Genomic DNA, 19,230 nt, shown 5'->3' on the forward strand with positions numbered 1-19,230 from the left:
ATGAAATATTGTTATTATGATTATTGGTGATGGTATGTTTGGATTTGGATAGAAAAAACCTTGTACTAGAGATATGTTAAGGTTAGCCATCTGACATCTGCACCTACCAATGTAATCAATGTAATGTAATGGTTTTCTGCGTATTGTGTAAATATTGTATATTAAATTTGTTTTAAAAATGTTATGTAAATAAATACGGCCGGGGGTTTACATCCCCTAATCCAAGTTTCTTCTCATGTGATCTTGATATTGACAGGGGAAGAGGGGGTTAGGTAGCACCTGGCCATATTACTCCTGACATGAAAGTACTTCAGAGCTCTGTATGGCTTTCAAGTAACCCCTGTGATATGTGGGACGTTATGAGGTTGTCCCACTTTTTTGCTCAAACTATACTTTACATAGGAATGAATTCAAACGCTATACTTCTAATGGCGTAAATTGAACTGAGTCCCACAATGCGTATTGTTCAAAAATTAAAAAGACAGGAGGCTGGACACGCACCACTAGGGTATATCCTAGTGCCTTTCACCTGCAGTGGAAGCCCCTCTCACTCGCACGCCCTTTGTCATTGGTATGTCCCTCCACCCACCAACCTGTCTCATACTGTATACCTACTACCACCACCCACCTCTCTCGCGGAATCGTTAGTACTGGCTTTAATTTGGCAAAAAAGCCTGCTGGGTTAGTGGATCATGTGAGTCTGCTTGCAGGCCCTATGATCCATTCAAAGGTTAATATTCCATTTATGGGCTAAAGGAATATTTGGAAGGATCAGAAAAGGACAGGCAGACATAAGGTAAAAGTAACACAAATAGTGATCGAACTCCCAAATGAGTGTCCCTTAAGCGGCCCACACCCCGTTCCGCCGTCCTCGCGATGCAACGCTTGGCCCCCCTCCCTATCCGCTGTGCGTCCGTCCATTCCTCTCGCGCTCGCCCCTAAACCGCCCCTCTTTTGCCCCTCCCATTACTCTCGTGCAGTAACATGCCCCTCCCCCCTTCTCGTGCACTGGACTGGTTGCTCCTCCTGTGTGTCTGCTATTCCCAGCTTTCCCTATATAGCACGCAACCTTGGCCGAGTGAGTGAGAGTTCACAGCACGCGCCCTTTGCAGCCGCGGACCTGGACACAGCCACAGGGCAGCCATGAACGGGCCGGTGGACGGACTGCACGACTGCTCCCGTGATGGGGACGGGGCCTTCATGTTTACTTCGGAGTCCGTGGGGGAGGGGCACCCAGGTAAGAGAGGCTTCAGTGCCCAAAAAGGGCACTTTGTTACCAGACCCACTACTTGCACTGTACGTGCTTCGGGAGGCGGCTCAGACCACGTGTCGCAACCTGTTGCTTGTCCCCACCTGTGTTCTTGTTCTTTATGTGCCACCGCTGTGCACCTCGATCCAGATGTTATAACCGTGTTTGCTGCTCGCCAGTTCTTTCTGGCTTGTAGCAGGCAACCTAACTTTTGATAAGTGAAGTTTTCTCACGTTCCCCACATGCATTCTATTTTCTGGGCTATTTATATGAAAAGTTTCAAAAGCGGGGGTAGGTTTGGTTTCTTTATTGCGAAACGCATAGGTTAAAGCCAATAGTCCTTTAATCATGGATTGTTACTGCACCGAGTTAAAGACTGCAGACGTGTTTTGTTACATGAAATCTCACAGATCTTATTTGTAGACAAGGATTTTGGTGCTGATTTCCTTTTTTGGCAAACTCTGAGGGTGGAACTGTGTGATAATTCTTGCAAGCATTTCTTAGGAAAGCCTGACAGGCTAAGTTGTCTGCCAGGATCTTGCAATAATAAAATAAAAACATTAAAAACTCATGCATATATGTATAAACTTCGGCCATGGGATATGGTAACCTCCCCAAATGTTTTCTTTAGGAATTGTAGCCACAAATGATGCTTTTAAGTGACATTTGCTTAATAACATTAGCAAAACCTGTTGGTTTAAATGCTGCTATACAAAGAATGTTTTAGGGTTTTTCTCTAATAAATGTTTGGGATATTTAGCAGCAAATGGTGCACTTTTCGAGCAAATTTGTAAAATCTTGATTTAAATGTACGTTTGTATTGATATTTATAGAGCACAAATGTAGCTCCTCAGAAACTGAGTGCATTTGAATATCACAATGTATTACATTCCGCATTTGTAATTGATTTACATTTGTAATTGATTTACATTTCACATATAATAACACTTTTAAGCACGGGGATATTCAGTGATTTTGCCCAGTAGCCGTGTCACGCGGTTTCCAGGCAAACATCAGCTGGGGTTTGAACTCAGCACATAGATTCCAGAGTAAGTGGTTTAGCCACAAGAGAATGAAGGACTACTGTGGCAAGCAGGGACACCACAAACCAATATCTTTTCAAATAATACATACCAGCTACCACAAGCATAAACCATATAAAAGGTTAGCTTGGGGTCAATAGCAAATCAATAGAATGGAGTACTAGAAACAAGTTTGTTATACAAATTTAAAAAAATTGTATTCCCTGCATGAAACCAAAGCATTTCATGGCTAACTCATTATTGCACAAATAGGCCAATCACTGCCAAATTGTTAGTACCCTGGGGCCATTAGCTGATTTTGAAACATCTTTCAAGGCACTACATTTCTATCAACTCGGATTGGTAGAGTGCGGCTAATCTCCCGTGAGGGTATGCAGGCGCTGGGTTCTTGCTGTTATCAGTCGAAGAGCTAAGCTTTGAGTCCTTTTCTGAATTCGGGAAGAGAGGATGATGTTTGGATGTGCAGGGGGAGGTCGTTCCAGGACTTGGCGGTGAGGTAGGAGAATGAGCGTCCTCCACTGTTGCTTCAGCAGATGCTGGGAGTGCGAGTGAAGGAGGCGGAATGCATCAATCAATCAATCAAGCATTTATAGAGCGCGCTACTCACCCGTGGGGGTCGCAAGGCGCTGGAAGGGAAGAAAGGGGGGGGGGTGCTGCTACTGTTCGAAGAGCCAGGTCTTGAGGTGTTTCCTGAAGGTGAGATGGTCCTGGGTCATTCGCAGGTGTGCGGGGAGGGAGTTCCAGGTAACGGCTGCCAGGTGGGAGAACGATCTTCCACCGGCGGTGTGTCTGGCATGTGTCTGGATGGCTGGTGGAAGTTCAGGCGGTGGTTGATGTATGCTGGTCCTTGGTCGTGGAGAGCCGTGTAGGCATGTCAACATCTTGAATTGGCATCTTTTCCGGATGTAGAGATAGTGGAGCTTCCTGAGGTGGGAGGAGGGGGGGTGATGTGGGTCAGTTGGGGAGATCGAGGTCGTAATGCATGTGTTAGCGTAATCAACATTGCAAGTTTTCCCAATGCTCCTAGTATGCACTCTTGCACATCTGCATAGGTAGCACTATGCAAGCTTCCAGAGGGCCCCTCTAAGCAAATGTAATTTTTCAGATTCCCTCAGCTAGTAAACCTTACCGTTTTGTATAATCTTTCAGTCAACACACAATGCAAACTTTATTTTTAAGTCTCATTAAGTATTATCTATCAAATGTTGCTGTTTTCCATAAAACTGTTAGTAGGCAAAAATTGCAACACTCAAACGTTAAATCAATATGTGATAATAAATGTTATAAATTTGTGCTAATAAATAGTAAATGTTGTAAATTAAGTTTTTGTAATTGCCTGTACAGAGGTACTGGGCATAGGCTGTGCCCCAAAGCCCCAACTCCCGCATAATGCCTGCTAAGCATGGCCAGTGCATCTTGGGATATGGGATCTGGCGTTAGCCACACCCTGTGCCCTAATTGAGTGGTTACAAGCTATGCACAGTTGTTACTGTACTAAGTACAGTTGAAATTGGATGAGCAAGGGTGTGATTGGTTACAAGGGTGGAGGCAAAAGCAGTAGTCGGAGTACATCATCAACAAGACCCAAGAAAATGTACTGAAAATACGTTGTTACAACGGGTGTCAACATTAAATAATTAAAAAAAACAAGCCATGAGCCAGTCTAGCTCTGCCACCTTCTGCACTGGACCACTCCACCACCATCAATGCTTCAAAGGTATCTCCATATACAGAGGAGGACATCTGATATTTATTCAGACTGATGATTCCAAAACGCGCACACATTGCTAACATTAGTCCATGATTTTTAATTTAAAAAAAAAAGCACTCGACAACCCTAACAACAAATATAGACAGAAATTGGATTTAAAAAAGAAAACAGACCACACGAGAGGCAGTATAAAAGATTATCTAACCAGTCGGAATGAAAGCAAGGTCTTCACATTGGACTCGTAGTTTCATAAGATTCGAGACCTAATCAAATACATATATCTATCAAAGAAAGAACGCTTGGCAGTAGATGACACCAACTGGACCGCTAGATCTCTCAAGATCAGCCTTGAAAAGTTGTTAAGATAAAAAAAATACACAAATATTTGTTGTTTTAGAAATTAAAACTATTTATGCTGTACCAGCTTGACTAAAGCTGGGATGTGGTGGCCTTTTGAGACTTGTAAACTGTTCTGGTTCTGGAAAAGCTTTCCTAATAGTCTTCCAACCTGAATTAAGCAAGGCGGGAGTTGGAATTAATGTTCTTTTAATGATCTAATGAAAATCACCTTTTATATGTGTTTTTTATTATCATCAATAGGAAATGGTCTTAATAATTTCCTTATTGTAAAGTAGAACTGAAAGCTTGAACTGAGAGTGCTGCTGACGTAAGCCACTTGGCCTCTTACCCTTGTAAGTCACGTCTTTTTTTGCATTGCTCGTCTACGGGTGTTTACGTCTCTGAGTAGTTGCAGCTTCCCTTCTTGCAAATGGGCTGTACTGTATCAAAGTTGACGTGGACTGTGGAACATATCTTTGTTTTCGGGTAAAGTTCTATTTCGGCATAGGAGGATTGGCTTTTATCCATGTCACCAGTGGCGGTGTGTCCATTGGGGCGCAGGGGCGGAGCCCCACTGCACGCACGCAACGCGGTATGCTTGCAGCAAATCCAGCAATTAAGCTCAGCTCTGCCTCTTACTGTGTAGCGGCCGGGAGTCGGGACATCAAGGGGGTGGGGCCGGGGGGCGAGCACTGACACTGACTGACAGCGGCTCGCAATGTATTTGCGCATACTCGAGTTCGTCTCATGACAAGCACGAGCATGCGCATTCGCCGCACTGTCTGCCATGTACTATGTACTGAGAGGAGGGGGCCGAGAGGCCGAGGGTTGCCTCATGCAGCAGCCCCTTCTCTCAGTATCCGGGCGAGCCCTATCCGTGCTCTTTAGCCAATCCAGGGCAGGCGCTGCTAATGCAGCGTCTCTGGATTGGCTGGGAGCCTGAGACAGTCTGAGACCCTGCGCGGCAGCCTAGGACGAAACTGCATTGGCTGCCGCGCAACTATGGCCAATCACTGTGGCTTATGTCTCAACACAGTGTGACAGTGATTGGCCATGAGGTGTACAGCGCACTCTCTGCAGTCCGTCGCGTCATCACGCACGCAGTGCCACACTGTCTGAATACACACCTCGTGGCGGCGGTGTACAGTGTGTGTCAGCTCTCCCGGACCCGTCGTGACTCGTGTGACGGTCGTGGAGGACTCGTGACTGCCAGTGCCATCGTGACCGTGGTGTTTTTGACGAACAAGGTAAATTAGATTCTGTTCTCTGTTGAGATTCTAGGTGGTGCGGACATGCATCTACATTGCTGCTAAAAGCGGGAGAATGGGGCCTTGAATCGGGTTACGATATGTGTGGGCTTTGGAAGTGCATGCTGCTGCAGGATCGGACATTTGAAACGCAAATGCACGTTTTCGTACATGCCAACATTTTAGAAGAGCAAAGTGGGAGATGTAAAAAAAAAAAAAAACGGGAGAATGGGGTTGAATCGGGTTACTGTCATGTGTCACACATGACAGTAACCCGATTCAAGGCCCCATTCTCCCGATTTGTTTTTTTTTACATCTCCCACTTTGCTCTTCTGAAATGTTGGCATGTACGAAAACGTGCATGCATTTGCGTTTCAAATGTCCGATCCTGCAGCAGCACACTTACAAAGCCCACACATGATGTGAGGGCTTTGTAAGTGTGATGCTGCAGGATCGGACATTTGAAACGCAAATGCACGTTTTCGTTACTACACCATCAAGTGCACCAGGCTCACAAATAAGCTCTTTGACGGGTTGCAAAGTCCTCTCCGCTGAGCTGAGCTGTCAGACTGTGCCCGCACCTAAAGGTGCATGAGCACAAACGCCAGCTTGAAAAACACTACATTGGTTCTCAGTGGACATAAGCTCCATCAACAAGTCCTATTCAGGTAGATGGTTAAGATACACATGCCTTCAAAGTCTAATACCATACAGAATCCTGCTTTCTGCATCAGCACACTTTGTTACCCAATGAGCGTTCAATCGGATTAAACATGGAGACCTGGGCTCTAGATTGTGGAATGCATTGAACCCACACTTAAGGGGAGAGCCCGAAAACATGATTTTTAGAAGTGCTCCATCTTGGCTTCAATTAAACTATTTGCAGCTGGTGATAGCATTGAAGAATATCGAGCTGCGCCCACTGTCATTGATTCTTCTTTAAATTTCCCACTGAATACCAGCATAAACACCGTGGAACATCTAAAGTGCCTCGAAGTGTGTTCTCTGCTCCTCACATCCTCTTTATAAATGGCCGCATAAGAAATTAGTGGTAAGACACACTGCAGCTTACCTTACCTTTGCTTTACCTCACTCAGAACGTTAGTATTGAATTTGCACCGCCATCTCCTAATGACATAGTCCATCATGACCACTTGAGTTCACATGGCCACTATGCATGCAGGGGATGACTGTGCTGCATTGCCTTGTGGCTAGATGAGCCACGAGGCATACCACGAGCTACGTACATCTTTGAAAATTAGATTTTTGTAATAAGAGTTTGAAGTTATATGATAAATTACGGGACAAACATGCTGTTGCAGAGGGATGTTTATATGGTGGAAAATGAAAAGGGTATGTAGTCAGGAAGCAGAGGACTTCAGGTTGGAAAAATTCAAAGCAGCACTCTGCTTTGCCATGCAGGACTCAGCAGCGTAAAGACAAGACGTCATGCAGACATGGGGAGAATGTGAAAAGGCAATGAACTAAAAACAGAAAAGGCCATTATTGTTGAAATGGGACTGACCATTATTTGAAGTTAACTAAAAGTGTGAATATAAAACTGAAATTATCCAAATTTCAGATTTTAGGATTGTTATGTTTTATGCTAAGTAACGTTGTACTGTAATACAGTCCTTTATAGGTATTTATTGTTATATGACATCTCTTTATTAATGTTATAACTGCACTTTCACAATTGCTTTATTAACCTTCCTGCTTTCTCAAATTTGCTTGAAAATGCACCATTTCTCTTCTCTTTTTTTCAAAATTTTCTCGGGGGGAGAACCCCCCCAAACCCTCCTTATAGGGGTTCGGGCTCGCTCGCTACGCTCGCTCGCAACGGTGAAGTATCCCAATCATTTTACACCCCACCACTTTCAAATGTCACCAGCCGCCCCTGCATGTCACTGTTGACCAGGTAAGTGCTAAATCATTTTCCGAAGCACTGCTTGCTAATGCTGAGTCATGGGTTATGACCCCATGTGCTGAGCCATCAGCAGAAGTACTGTAAACGTTCCCCAGTTTTCCACAACACCTAGCTTTCAAATATCTGGGCTTGTGAAACACGACTTTCTCACTGAGTGGCCAGCACCTACTTAGATGATATACTCTGACTCTTTAAAAGATACTCAAATGAGCTGACGAGCTCTCCTGGCATTTTCATGGACTAACATTAATTCCGGAGTTCAACATCTGGAACCTAGGATGATGAGCTGAAACCTGCAATCACAACATCGAACCTGGCTTATTCCCCTGTGGTCTATTATTCAAAGTTTTTGGATAACCTAGAAAACAACCTTTTGGCCTAGGCTTGTGCCACAAGTAAACCAGAGAGAGACTGTAAGGAAGTAGGCAGGCACTGGAATAGGTGGTATATGGATAGTGGTATCGGAAAGTGCACTACATCTGCAAGAACTCAGAACTTCTGTCATATGCTTGACACGGGCACAACTCCAAAAGTATGAAAAGCAGTGTGTTGATTGGCACCGTGCTTCTTTGTCACAAACTGGCATTAGCCATGTGATGGAAACAAGCAGATTTTGATTTGGCTGACCATTATATTCGTGCTGCCTCTTTGACGCCAGACTGTGATTTAGTACACACTGGTTTGCCAGGTGGGTGAAGCCAACAACGTGTACACCAACTACATGCATCTACTCCAGGGTCATTGCTATCGTTAGCACAGTAGGAATGGCGGCATCAGGGCTCTGGGGTGTGTGAGGCCATCTAATTCTCTCCCTACATACATTATGGCCTTCAACAGTGAACTGGCCAGTTATTATGTGCTTCAAAATACATTTACATTTAGGGCTTTTTGATTCCTGGTAATCCCGCTCTGGAATGTGGTTGTGTTTTGGAGATGTTGAAGACCAGATAGAATGTGGTTCTTCATTCAGTCTGCTTTCTGACAGAGTTTACCCTAGACATTATCTTATGTCGTCTCCTAGATCGTAGGAACTACTATGCTATCATGTTCTGTGCTTCATAACTACTTGTGACATAAAACATGTTTTACCAAGATTGGGATGAACTCAGGGAGCATCTTTGAATTATAATAACCGAAGATATGGTGTCACTAACATTCGTAAGAATCCAAGAACTTGATGGCACTGTAGAGGGGATGGGCTTTTTCTATCACATGTAAATCACTGCTCTGCATGAGCTTCTCTGATGAGAATTTTGGGTCTGAGCCTGAGACTAGACCACGTTTGAAGCCTATCTGACAACTTTCCTCCCGTTTCCCGCTCCAAGACCTCTTTTGCTATAGCTCGCTAACAGTTAGTTACGCCAACCCTGACATCCCTTCCTGTCAAAAAAATATATTTTTTCTAAAGCTGTAGCTAAAATACTGATATGGTGTCCTATAATTGTGTTCATGCACTTACAATTTTTGTTTCAGAGATGTTATTTTATATGCAGTTTAGTGTGTTGTAATATCTGTCACCATTACTGCGTGCAGATGGTGGATCTCTGTGTTCTCGTTGACTTTGCGTTCACATTTCATATGTATAAAGATCTTTGTATGTCCCCGGTTGCTCTTTCAGTTCAATGGTTTCCGCCCGTCATAAATAGTGAGAAGTTGTTTGGTGTCCTTTTAACCCCTTCAGCGCGGCGCGGATTTCCGCGCCGCGCTGAAGATTCCGTGCGCGGGCGGGGCCATGACGGAGCGGTTCCGTCATGCGCACAGCGCAACCGACGCACGTGACGGAACCGCTCCGTCACAAGCGTCTAACGGGTTAAGCTTACCTTGCTCAGGCCTGGGTTCCAGTGATCGGTCTGCACCAATCCGCCAGCTATTGCTGCATCTCAGGGTGCAGGACAGATTTTTTGGTCGAGCCTGGCGCCGCATGCGCTGCTGCGCGAGCCATGCTGTATTGGAGTATGTACTTGAAGCCCCGCCCACTCACTACTTATATTTGTCATTGACTTGTGTCATTGTCCTTTGTAAATGCTGGCTTCTAATTCGTTATTAGGCTTGTTAGTCCCTCCTTAGTACCGCCTTATCTTCATTTGTAACCTTTCTCGAGGACTGGCCCTTTTGCTTCGGTTGTTACATGGTACGTCTTCTTTAGTCTGTAAGCACTATTTTCTTTAATGAGTTTCGCTTACTGCAGAAGTGTCTTTCGTACGCAGTTGTGACCACCGGCTTGTTTATTTAACTCTTAGCAAACGGGGAGCTCTTCAGGGGTAATGAGAGACAGAGGGGGCAGCTCAGCGATGCCTTCAAGCATTTGGAATGCAGTAGGTCTCACATTTGCTAGAGTTTATGCTATTGGCATTGTAAATGACAATGCCTTTTATTTATGTTTTAAAAACCAAAACATAAATAAAAAGCATTGTCGTTTACAATGCCAATATCTCAAACTCGCGTAAATGCGAGACCTATTGCATTGCAGATGCTTGTTAACATTGTCATGTGAGACTAGTGCACTCTATGGCATGTAAAGAAAACTCCTAAATGTGAGCTATCTTTTAAATTGCCCATCTATGAGTTTGGCCTTGATAAGATAGTGCTCGGAAGTGGTTTGTAAACCTTTCCACTGGCAGAGTTGCTGTCTTTGCAATTGCTATAGGAAGAATGTGTGGTGTCTTATTTATTTATTTAATTTTTTATTTATTTTTTTATTAAAAAGTGGATGAAATAGATTACTTGACACCTTCTCAGTATATTTTTATGTACTTATTTATCATTGGCGAACGGAAATGTTTCTGGGTATTGAGGAAGGCTCAAGTATTATTGCTACCCAAGAGATGGAGGTGGCTCTTAATTCTTAGCCAGTGTGCATGGCGTCTAAGGTGGGACCAATAATGCATTCACTAAAGGATAGACTAGATAACTGCCTTGAACCTAATGGTTTCCAGGGTCCAGAACAGCATGGCTTACAAGCAGGAAGTACTGCAGACAAACCTTAAGGTATGTGCTAAGGTTTCCAAGAAATCGATGAAGGCGGGAAGGCCAATGTGATCTATTTGGTGCACACTAAAGGCTTGAATCCTGAGGACATTCTCTTGTGTTGCACTGTACCTGAGACAGTGTAAGGTTGGCGTGTTATAGGAAGATATTCAAGAGAGTGCTAATAAATGAAGATCATTTTGTGGAGAGGTGCTTTATGGGACTACATCCCAAACTTATGAGAACCACGACCACATTTTTGGAACGACAAACCTTCGTGACCCAGCTAGCTTTAATGGGCATAAGCCGGGGATTCTTTTTTTAGGGTATTACTTCAGCTAGTTATTGGTGAGTAATATGAACACCTTAATGATGTTGCATATGAGCTCTAATTTGCGCTTATGCATTCGGGACTTGCCGTGTCATGCTGATTCTTTAGTGGAAGGAAAGTGTAATGAAAGAACAGTTTCGCAGAAGGAATCTTGAAAGTAATGTGACCATGTGGGTGCAGAATTCTTGAGAAATTGTACAGAATGGGAGGTACGGTCTTAATGTCACCCAACAGGGGTGGCTGTTAGGATAACCTATCTGGTGATCACATCGACGTGCAAAGATATTGTTTTTAGATATTTTGGAGTATATGTTTGGAAGAACAGCAAGTAGAAAATAAGTGTTTCAACCACTATTCACAGCACTGGTTTTGTGTCCATTTGTCTGTTTTAAGTAGTGATATGACCAAAAGTTTAAGGCAAATAAACTAGAGGCAAACATTTTTAACCAGATTTTTTTTATATGATTGGAGTTCGGGAAAATGGACTAGAGAGGGTGCTAGGGCCTCAGAAGTGTCATCAGAGAACAATATTTTGCCGCAGTGGTCATGAATGGTCATGAAAGCATTGAACAACTTTTCAACCAAATACCTCTCGTGTTTTTTTGTTGTGTTTTTCTAAAGCAAATGTAATAAAATAACTAAGTTAGATAATTCTAGTTGCAGATTTACGCTAGACACAGTGAAGCCCTCTCTTTTCAAGTCCCCTGTTGTAAATAGATTTCTCAAAGGCATTACACACCTTTTCCCTCCTATTCCGTTTGTGATGAAACAGTGGGACTTGAATCTAGTTCTATCTTATCTAATGTGCGCACCTTTCGAGCCTCTTCACAACTGTCCTCTTCGTCTTTTAACTCTGAAGACTGCCTTCCTGGTTGCCATCACCTCCGCTAGGTGAGTGAGTGCGCTCCAGGCTCTTTCTTGTAAGCCTCCTTTCCTTTCCATTCATCCGGACAAGGTGGTGCTCAGGCCCCGGCCTTCCTTTTTGCCAAAAGTTGTCACGGCCTTTTATATTGGGCAGACTGTTACCTTGCCCGCTTTCTTCCAACATCATTCCAGAGAGGAAGAAAGGCTCCACCGTCTGGACCCAAAACGTCCGCTTTCGTTTTACCTCCACCGCACTCAACAGTTCAGGGTGGATGACCAACTCTTTGTTGGCTACGTTGGTACCAAGAAAGGTCGGGTGGTGCACAAGAGGACTATCTCCCACTGGGTTGTCTTGTGCATCAAAGCCTGTTACTCCTTGGCTAAAAAAGAGCCTCCGGTGGGGCTGCGTGCTCATTCCACTCGCGCAACTGCAGCCACTACTGCATTGGGACGGAGTGTCCCCCTGCAAGACATCTGTCAGGCAGCTATGTGGGCCTCGCTGCACACGTTTTCAAAACATGAGAGATGGCTTTTTTGGCCTTTCTGTTCTCCAGGACTTTATGGTGTGATCTTGGTTTGCAGACCCACCACCGGGGTTGGTATTGCTGTGGTATCTACTCTAAGGAATCTATCACTACGTGTTTCTTTCAGATGAACAAGTTACTTACCTTAGGTAACGATGGATCTGTAAGAAACATTAGTAGTGACAGATACCTTACTGCCCCACCCATTTTGCCCGTTCTGCGAACTGATTACTAGGGTAAAGGTCATCCCTTTCAGGGCCCTAGTTTCAAGCCACCAGTTGTTAGTATCTTGCATGGCTCTGTGTTCCTGGCATGGAAAGTCGTGTTCAGAACTGACGTCAGCGCGCCTGGGCGGCGTCTAAGTGCTGCCTGCGACGTCATCCCGGCCATCACACCACCGGCGACGGACGCAGAGCCGCACAACGCCACCTACCGACTCGCAGGGGTATTGCTGACGAAAACTTTCCAGATCCAGCCTGACACCTGGGGGGTAATTCTAAGATAAGGATCTATCACTACGTGTTTCTTTCAGTTGCTGATGTTGTAGTCCGAAGGAGAAAGGGTGAGGAGAAACTCTGTACAGAGCCAGAGTTTCATGTCTTATAGAGGTGAAGATTATTGCCTGGGGCGGATGTATGACGTAACAACGCGAGTCATTACAACTCGTGCAGTTACATCGCGGTCGTTACAACGACTGCGATGTTACTACGCTATGCCATTACAACGCAAGGCTTTACATCGACTTGCGCTAGATGGCATGCTAACATTAGAAAAGCGTAATTTACTATTCCAACTCCAGTCCACTTAACAGTAGGGAAGGTGTTGGGATAGTAAACTACACTATTTGTAATGTTAGCACGCCATCTAGCGCAAGTCGATGTAAAGACTTGCGTTGTGATGGCATGTGTTGTAAATCCACTTGCGTTGTAAAAGTTTTGTTGTAATGGTAGTGCGTTGTAAAAGTTGCGTTGTAAAGGTTGTTTACCCTGGGGGCTATCTTTGTAAGATTAATGGGTAATCACCCCACTGTGTTTTATGGGATCAGATGCTGTTAACTGATGGGCTTTTATCTTAGCATAGGTGCAACAGCGTGAAGGTTGCATGGTTGATTGAACAGGTGTGCGCGTAAGCTCCCGCCAGTAGGCCCAGTAATGTTATCTGGCCACATTAGCACACTGCAAGGATGCAGACCCCTTTAGTTGGTAAGACGGAGTGATGATCGGAGTTGAGCTGGTGAGAGAATCACACCTTAATGCAGGTGAAGCAATTAGTCCTTTTAGATTATGCAACCCAAAAGCTAGGGATTCCTAGTTTGCTTTGTACAGGGAACACACATTACAGGATGGCCTCCCAATATCAGGCGACTTAGGTTCAGATTTTAATGTGAAACCTCTAATCATAGATGTGACTGTCTATCACAGATTGTCTGAGTAATCCGCTCATTCGAAAAGGGTTCAGAATGTAAATCGAATTACATTTGGGGAGTGGTAAAGAGCCTCGAAACCCCTAGGGTGTAGATTGTAATGTTTATGTATTACTCCTCCACACACTTGGCGACATAATACAAAAGCCATTAGGTTGGAGACCCGTCATGACCTAGATCTATTTCGATTGTTGACCACGTTCATGAATAGAAATTTCAAATTTGTAGTAGAGATGATCGAGCCAACAAATTAACAGTGGGAGCCAAGCCGGGTCAAGGATCTGGCGTGGCTCTTAGAGCCCGTGCACGAGCCGAGCCTTTAAAATGTTTACTATGTAAATCATACAACAAACATCACGTAAAATATGATTCAAAAAGGTGTATTTCCTTAACATGTGGAAACTTTTACATTAATACGTTACATTATAGCTCTGCACTGAGAAGTACTTTGCACAACTGATGGTTTTTGAACTTGAACCATTAGTGAACTAAAAGGCAAGACAGTTGTCGTGTAAACCCTGTGGTGGTCCAGATTATTATAGATCAACATTATAGTCTATTGAACACAATCGGTGTTGTACAACTGGTATGCTGAACTCCCATATTTGAAAGTGCTTTCATACGCGATAATGAAGAAAAAGAGTCTTGGCGAAATAAAATATTTGCCTAGTACACAATTTAAGTGGGGAAGTCATGATTTATTCAGGGTTTCGAGTTCCACTGTGTACAAATCGGCCACTAAATTGGTATCTATTTGCCTTTCTTGTGTTATGGCTTTGTTTTTAGCTCTGTGCATTTTTTATATAGAGCAAACTCGACCCAAAGATATGGTGGCGCTTTACATGGGCACCAGTTAATTACACTCGGCCATATTCATTTTTTATAGACCTGGGAACATTAAGTGATCTGCCCAGAATCACAGGATGTTGAGCCGACGCCGAGACTCGTGGCTGGCTCTCCAGTTCCTAAGTCGTCAGTTTTCTCCTGCCGCCACCACATCCTGGGAAGAGGCAGGCAGAATCCACAGGAAAGCTCGGCTCGTTATGGGCTCGAGGTTCCAACAGGACCTCGACCTGAGACACAGTCGGGCTTGAGGCTTGAGCCTGGCTCGATAATCCTGTGGCTCGCCCAACTCTAATGTGTAGTATGTAGATTACAACGATCAGATTCGAGGTTTGAAAGGATCCCTTATTGACAACAGACATTGAACAAAGCATCAATGTAGAGTATCAGATATCCAGAGTAGTCTGGTTTAAAAAAAACAAAAAACATTTTATGCTTTAATTTTTGAAATTGCTGCTGAACTAAAGCCGCCCCCCAGTTTGAATTCCCCTGCTCTAGAGGTATCGCTGAAGTTCAGGTCTGGACATACTGTTGCTCTCAAGGAAGCTGATTTCCATGAACTACCGACATACAATTATCCGTTTCAAATTATTGCAGCCCTGTTTTGCTACATAAATTGGATCAGTCAATAAGTGCTGAATTGCATAGATGTGCTGTGGGGCGCGGAGGCTTCCTTCACCTGGCTTGGCAGCGCCCTGCACACATATTTGCTACTCACTGACATTGACCCCCATATCTGCTATACTCGGTCGTGTGACGACTGACCGCTCTGCTGCCAAACTCTGGGTGGCTGACATGGTCGAGGGGACCCCCCCCTAAGACTGATGGCTGGTTATCAGATGCTGTGTATTGTAGCTTCTTGGCGCTTCTTGGCTTAATGTTATGTTCTGCTTCAACCCACCCATCGCAAGCCAAGAGATATTTGGGGCCTGGTTTGTGGTTATTTGGATTAAAAGAAACAATCTGATGTGAAAGAAACTTAAATGACCGCTCTGCTACTGGTATGTATGTCTACAATCCAGCTGGTTGAAGGGACGGATGCTGTATGTCCTATATGCCATTGGAAGGAGATGGACCAACTGTACAATAGACTCTGCCCTCCCCTTTCAGCATGTTTTGACACAACAGGAAATCTGTTTTCAAGAAATCTCGCCCTGTTTGTTGTCATTTTATCTTACTGCATCTCCTGGTTTAATATCCTAAAACCGCTAATGTCGGTCATTTTATCAAACATAATGTGGTGATGATTCAACCACCAACTTGATTGTGGCTTGATAGCAGTGTATTTCAGTCTTGATTGTGTTCATCTTATGTTTTTTATAAAATAAAAAACAATGACACTGAAATCAAAGACCACTGGAGCCCCCTACTGGTCTAGTAAAAGACAACCTGCACATTTTCCGATCCTATGCTAGATGCCAATTCTGTTTCTGGGCCTTGAGCAGTCTAGCGGTGTGCTTACCCCCCAACTTTGGAGGGCACTTTAGAGATCCCTCTTCCGCGGGTAAATCGAAAATAAGGGTGGTAAGAAGACAGCCTTGTCTCTGACCCCATTGGCGATGGAAGTTTCAAAGTATTTGCTGTGTCTTTCCAGCAAGCCATTGTGTGCCCCAAACAACCTCGCCCCTGTGTGTGTGCTGTCACCATGTCTTCAGAGAGCCAGATGTCTATCTGTAATATACGTGTCTGCATGTGAAGAATAAACCAGGCGCATGGCTGCCACTGGTGCAGCAAGTGCAGTGGCACTGGGGCATAGAGGCACAAGAGGCTCTTTGAACCCTGATCATTTTACTATCCCTACAGCAGTGAAAGGGTCCGTTTTCCCTGCTTGGTCCAGGGCCCGTGGCATCCTTCCTACGCTACTGGGCTAAACCCGTCCATCGTCAGTATTTTCTGAATCCTTTTCTGGAGGGTTGCATTTTCCCTGCCTCGAAGTGCACTGATAGGACTTCAGCTAACTCATGGTCATTCGATGTATCTGTCTCGATGTAAGAAAACTCTGAAGACGCATTCCAAAGGATGACATTCCCTGTTGAAAATGCACCGCAGAAAACAGCGCCGTGGCTACTATACAACATATGTATGGAAACATCGAACAGACCCTCCCTTCCAGCCTTACTCCGCGACCCAGAAGTCACTCCATTCTGAGCCCAGAAGCAGGTGGCATGCCCGGGGGCCGCCTCGGGCCCTTGAAGCCTATGTCATTTAAGACCACGGTAACAAGACACGGGTGGAGGGGCCACGCTCCGGCAAAATCCCTCAAAGGTCAGCGACCACAGTTCGCAGAACTCCCGCCTGGTTATGAATGAACTATCATGGGCAGTAGTACCGCGGGCGGAGCGAGGAGGAAACTGGAAAACAAACTGCATTGAGGAAAGGGGGGCTCAGCTGCGGTGTTGCTATTTACAAACCCACTCACCTGTCCATTTAACATACTATTTCTCTCAAATTTTGCCCTTTCAGCAGATCATCGAGACCTCTGCCTCGGATCAGTTTTAAATACACTGTAGGAAAGGATAAGCTTCCACGAGGTGCATGCTCGGCGGGTGAAAATTCTCCTGTGTGGCTAAGCTTGGGGTACCGACGCAAACGTCATTGCAATGAAACGTGGTAAAAGAAGCCACCGTTCCGCTTCCAGAGTAGGCCTCAGTGTAGTACACTGCCTTTAGAGCCCTGATCATCATCTGTGCCTCCTGCTACGTTCATGACTTGTGAGACTACGGGTCGCAAGAGCAGTCCCAGTGGTACCACCACAAGCATTGGCAAAGCCAATAGGTCTCGCCCATACAAGAGCTAATGGCTTTGGCAATGTTGTATTGCCATGTTGTACACCAGTATGGCTACTGTATGCTGAAAGTTAGTGACGCTGAGTGTCGTGGAGTAGGGTGGGGGAGTAGAGTGTCGTAAACTGGATTTGGTGGAGTGGAGTAGAGTTCAGTGGCAGAGAGTCTCGTAGAGTGGGTGGATTTAGGTAGTGGGGTGTGGACTGTAGTAGATTGGATCGGGTAGAGTGGGTTGGATTAAGTAGGGTGGATTGGAGTGGGTGGACTGGATGGGGTGGATTGGATTAGAGAGGGATGGATTGAACTGGGCTGAGGTGGATTGGACTGGGGTGTGGTGGGCTGGATGGATTGGACTGAGTAGGGTGACTGGACTGGGGTGGACTGGATTGTGGTAGAGTGGGGTGGATTAATGTGTGGTGGACTAGAGGGTGGAGAGTGGGGTGAATTGGAGTGGAGTAAGTAGGATTGGTGCGCGGTAGATTGATTGCAGTGGGGTGGATTGGATTGCAGTGGGGTGGATTGGATTGGACTGAGTGGGGTAGATTGAAGTGGGTTTGGTGGATTGGATTGGGGTGAGCCGCATTGGGTTGGGGTGGGGTGGATTTTATTGGGGTGAGGTCGATTGGGATGGATTCATGTGGGGTGAAATGTTTTGGTTTGGAGTGGGGAAGATTGGATTGTGGCAGATTGTTTTGGATTGGAGGGGGGCAGATTGGAATGGGACAGATTGTTTTGGATTGTAGTGGGGCGAATTGTAGTGGGGCAGCTTGATTTGGATTGTAGAGGAGTGAATTGTAGTCGGGCAGATTGGAGTGGGGTTGGTTGGAAGGGTTGGAAAATGGTTGTTTGGGAGGATTGGAGTGTGGTCGATTGGGATAAGTGGTTTGGATTGGAATGGATTGGTTTGGATTGGATTGAGTAGGGAAGAGTGGTGTGGGGTGGATTGGAGTGGGGCAGATTAGATTGGAGTGGGGTGGGTTGGTGTGTACTGCACAGTAATTTGTTAAAGCATCATGTCAGTAATTACACATTAGAAAGAAACACTGTTGCATTGCCATAAAATAATCCACATCTTTTGAGAACAGCACTCGTGAGCAAAAACAAATGAAAAAACCATGAGTGCAAAGTGAGAAAGAAAACATGGCAAAAGAAAAGAAAAGTATCTATAGAAAATAAATCTTTGCAATTTTGTTTGTCCTGCTGGGCACGTTTTAGCCAGTCACACGCTTTCTGTTTGCAGGGCACTAAAAGTTAAACGGAACAAAATAGTATGTTATATTATGTTAAAGTCTCTTGTATAGTGCACATACACCGATTGGTTTCTTGGCGCTGGCTAGTATATTTATCGCGTCAGGAGCAGCGGACGGGCACTGATTTAAGTTGAATCAATCAGTGCTTGGTCCTTGCTTTACAGAGGAACGGAAATTATGTTAGGCCTGCCTTGACGAATTACAAGGCTGTAAAGAAGATTGCCACGCAAACCAACAAATGGTAAGCTACTGGTGGGCTCCAAGCCCATTTTGTTAATAAGAGTGTCTTGCAAGCGAGATGCATGCACTAGTGCTTACCCTTACAGCCTCATCCCTGAAAAAGGGCAAGTCATGGGATAGCAGCTTCTGTCCGTTTGATACGGGTGACCATGACATACATATACAAAGAATGAGTGAAGCCGAAATAAAGAACGTCGCTCTTAATTAGCTCACTTCTTTTCTGAATGAGGGGTCATTTCAAATCTAAAAATTCATTCTATTCGGACGTCTTCCTCCTGAAGTCTGGGGTACCTCAGGGCTCTGCCCTCGGTCTCACACTTTTAACATATATATGCATCTACTAGCTGACATTGTTCAGGAATTCGGGTTGTCGATCGTGTCATATGCCGACGACACACAACTGGTCATCTCCCTTACCCCTGGGGAAGGATCACAGTACCAACAGTTTTCTGCTTGCTTGGAAAAAGTTGGCGGGTGGATAGCAAACTG

The 19,230-nt window shown here is 44.9% G+C and overlaps 1 protein-coding gene across 1 annotated transcript in view; it reads left to right on the top strand.

The window, feature by feature from the left end:
- Positions 1-993: 993 nt before the first annotated feature.
- Positions 994-19,230, top strand: part of LOC146867961 (S-adenosylmethionine synthase) — a 93,022-nt gene continuing 74,785 nt past the window's right edge. Inside the window, exon 1 of the mRNA XM_085608710.1 lies at positions 994-1,237. Coding sequence (XP_085464836.1) covers positions 1,144-1,237 — 94 coding nt within the window. The 5' untranslated portion in view covers positions 994-1,143. The remainder of the gene's footprint in view (positions 1,238-19,230) is intronic.

This window comes from Triturus cristatus, chromosome 1_2 (genome assembly GCF_964204655.1).
Source record: "Triturus cristatus chromosome 1_2, aTriCri1.1, whole genome shotgun sequence".
NCBI classification, from domain to species: Eukaryota; Metazoa; Chordata; class Amphibia; order Caudata; family Salamandridae; genus Triturus; species Triturus cristatus.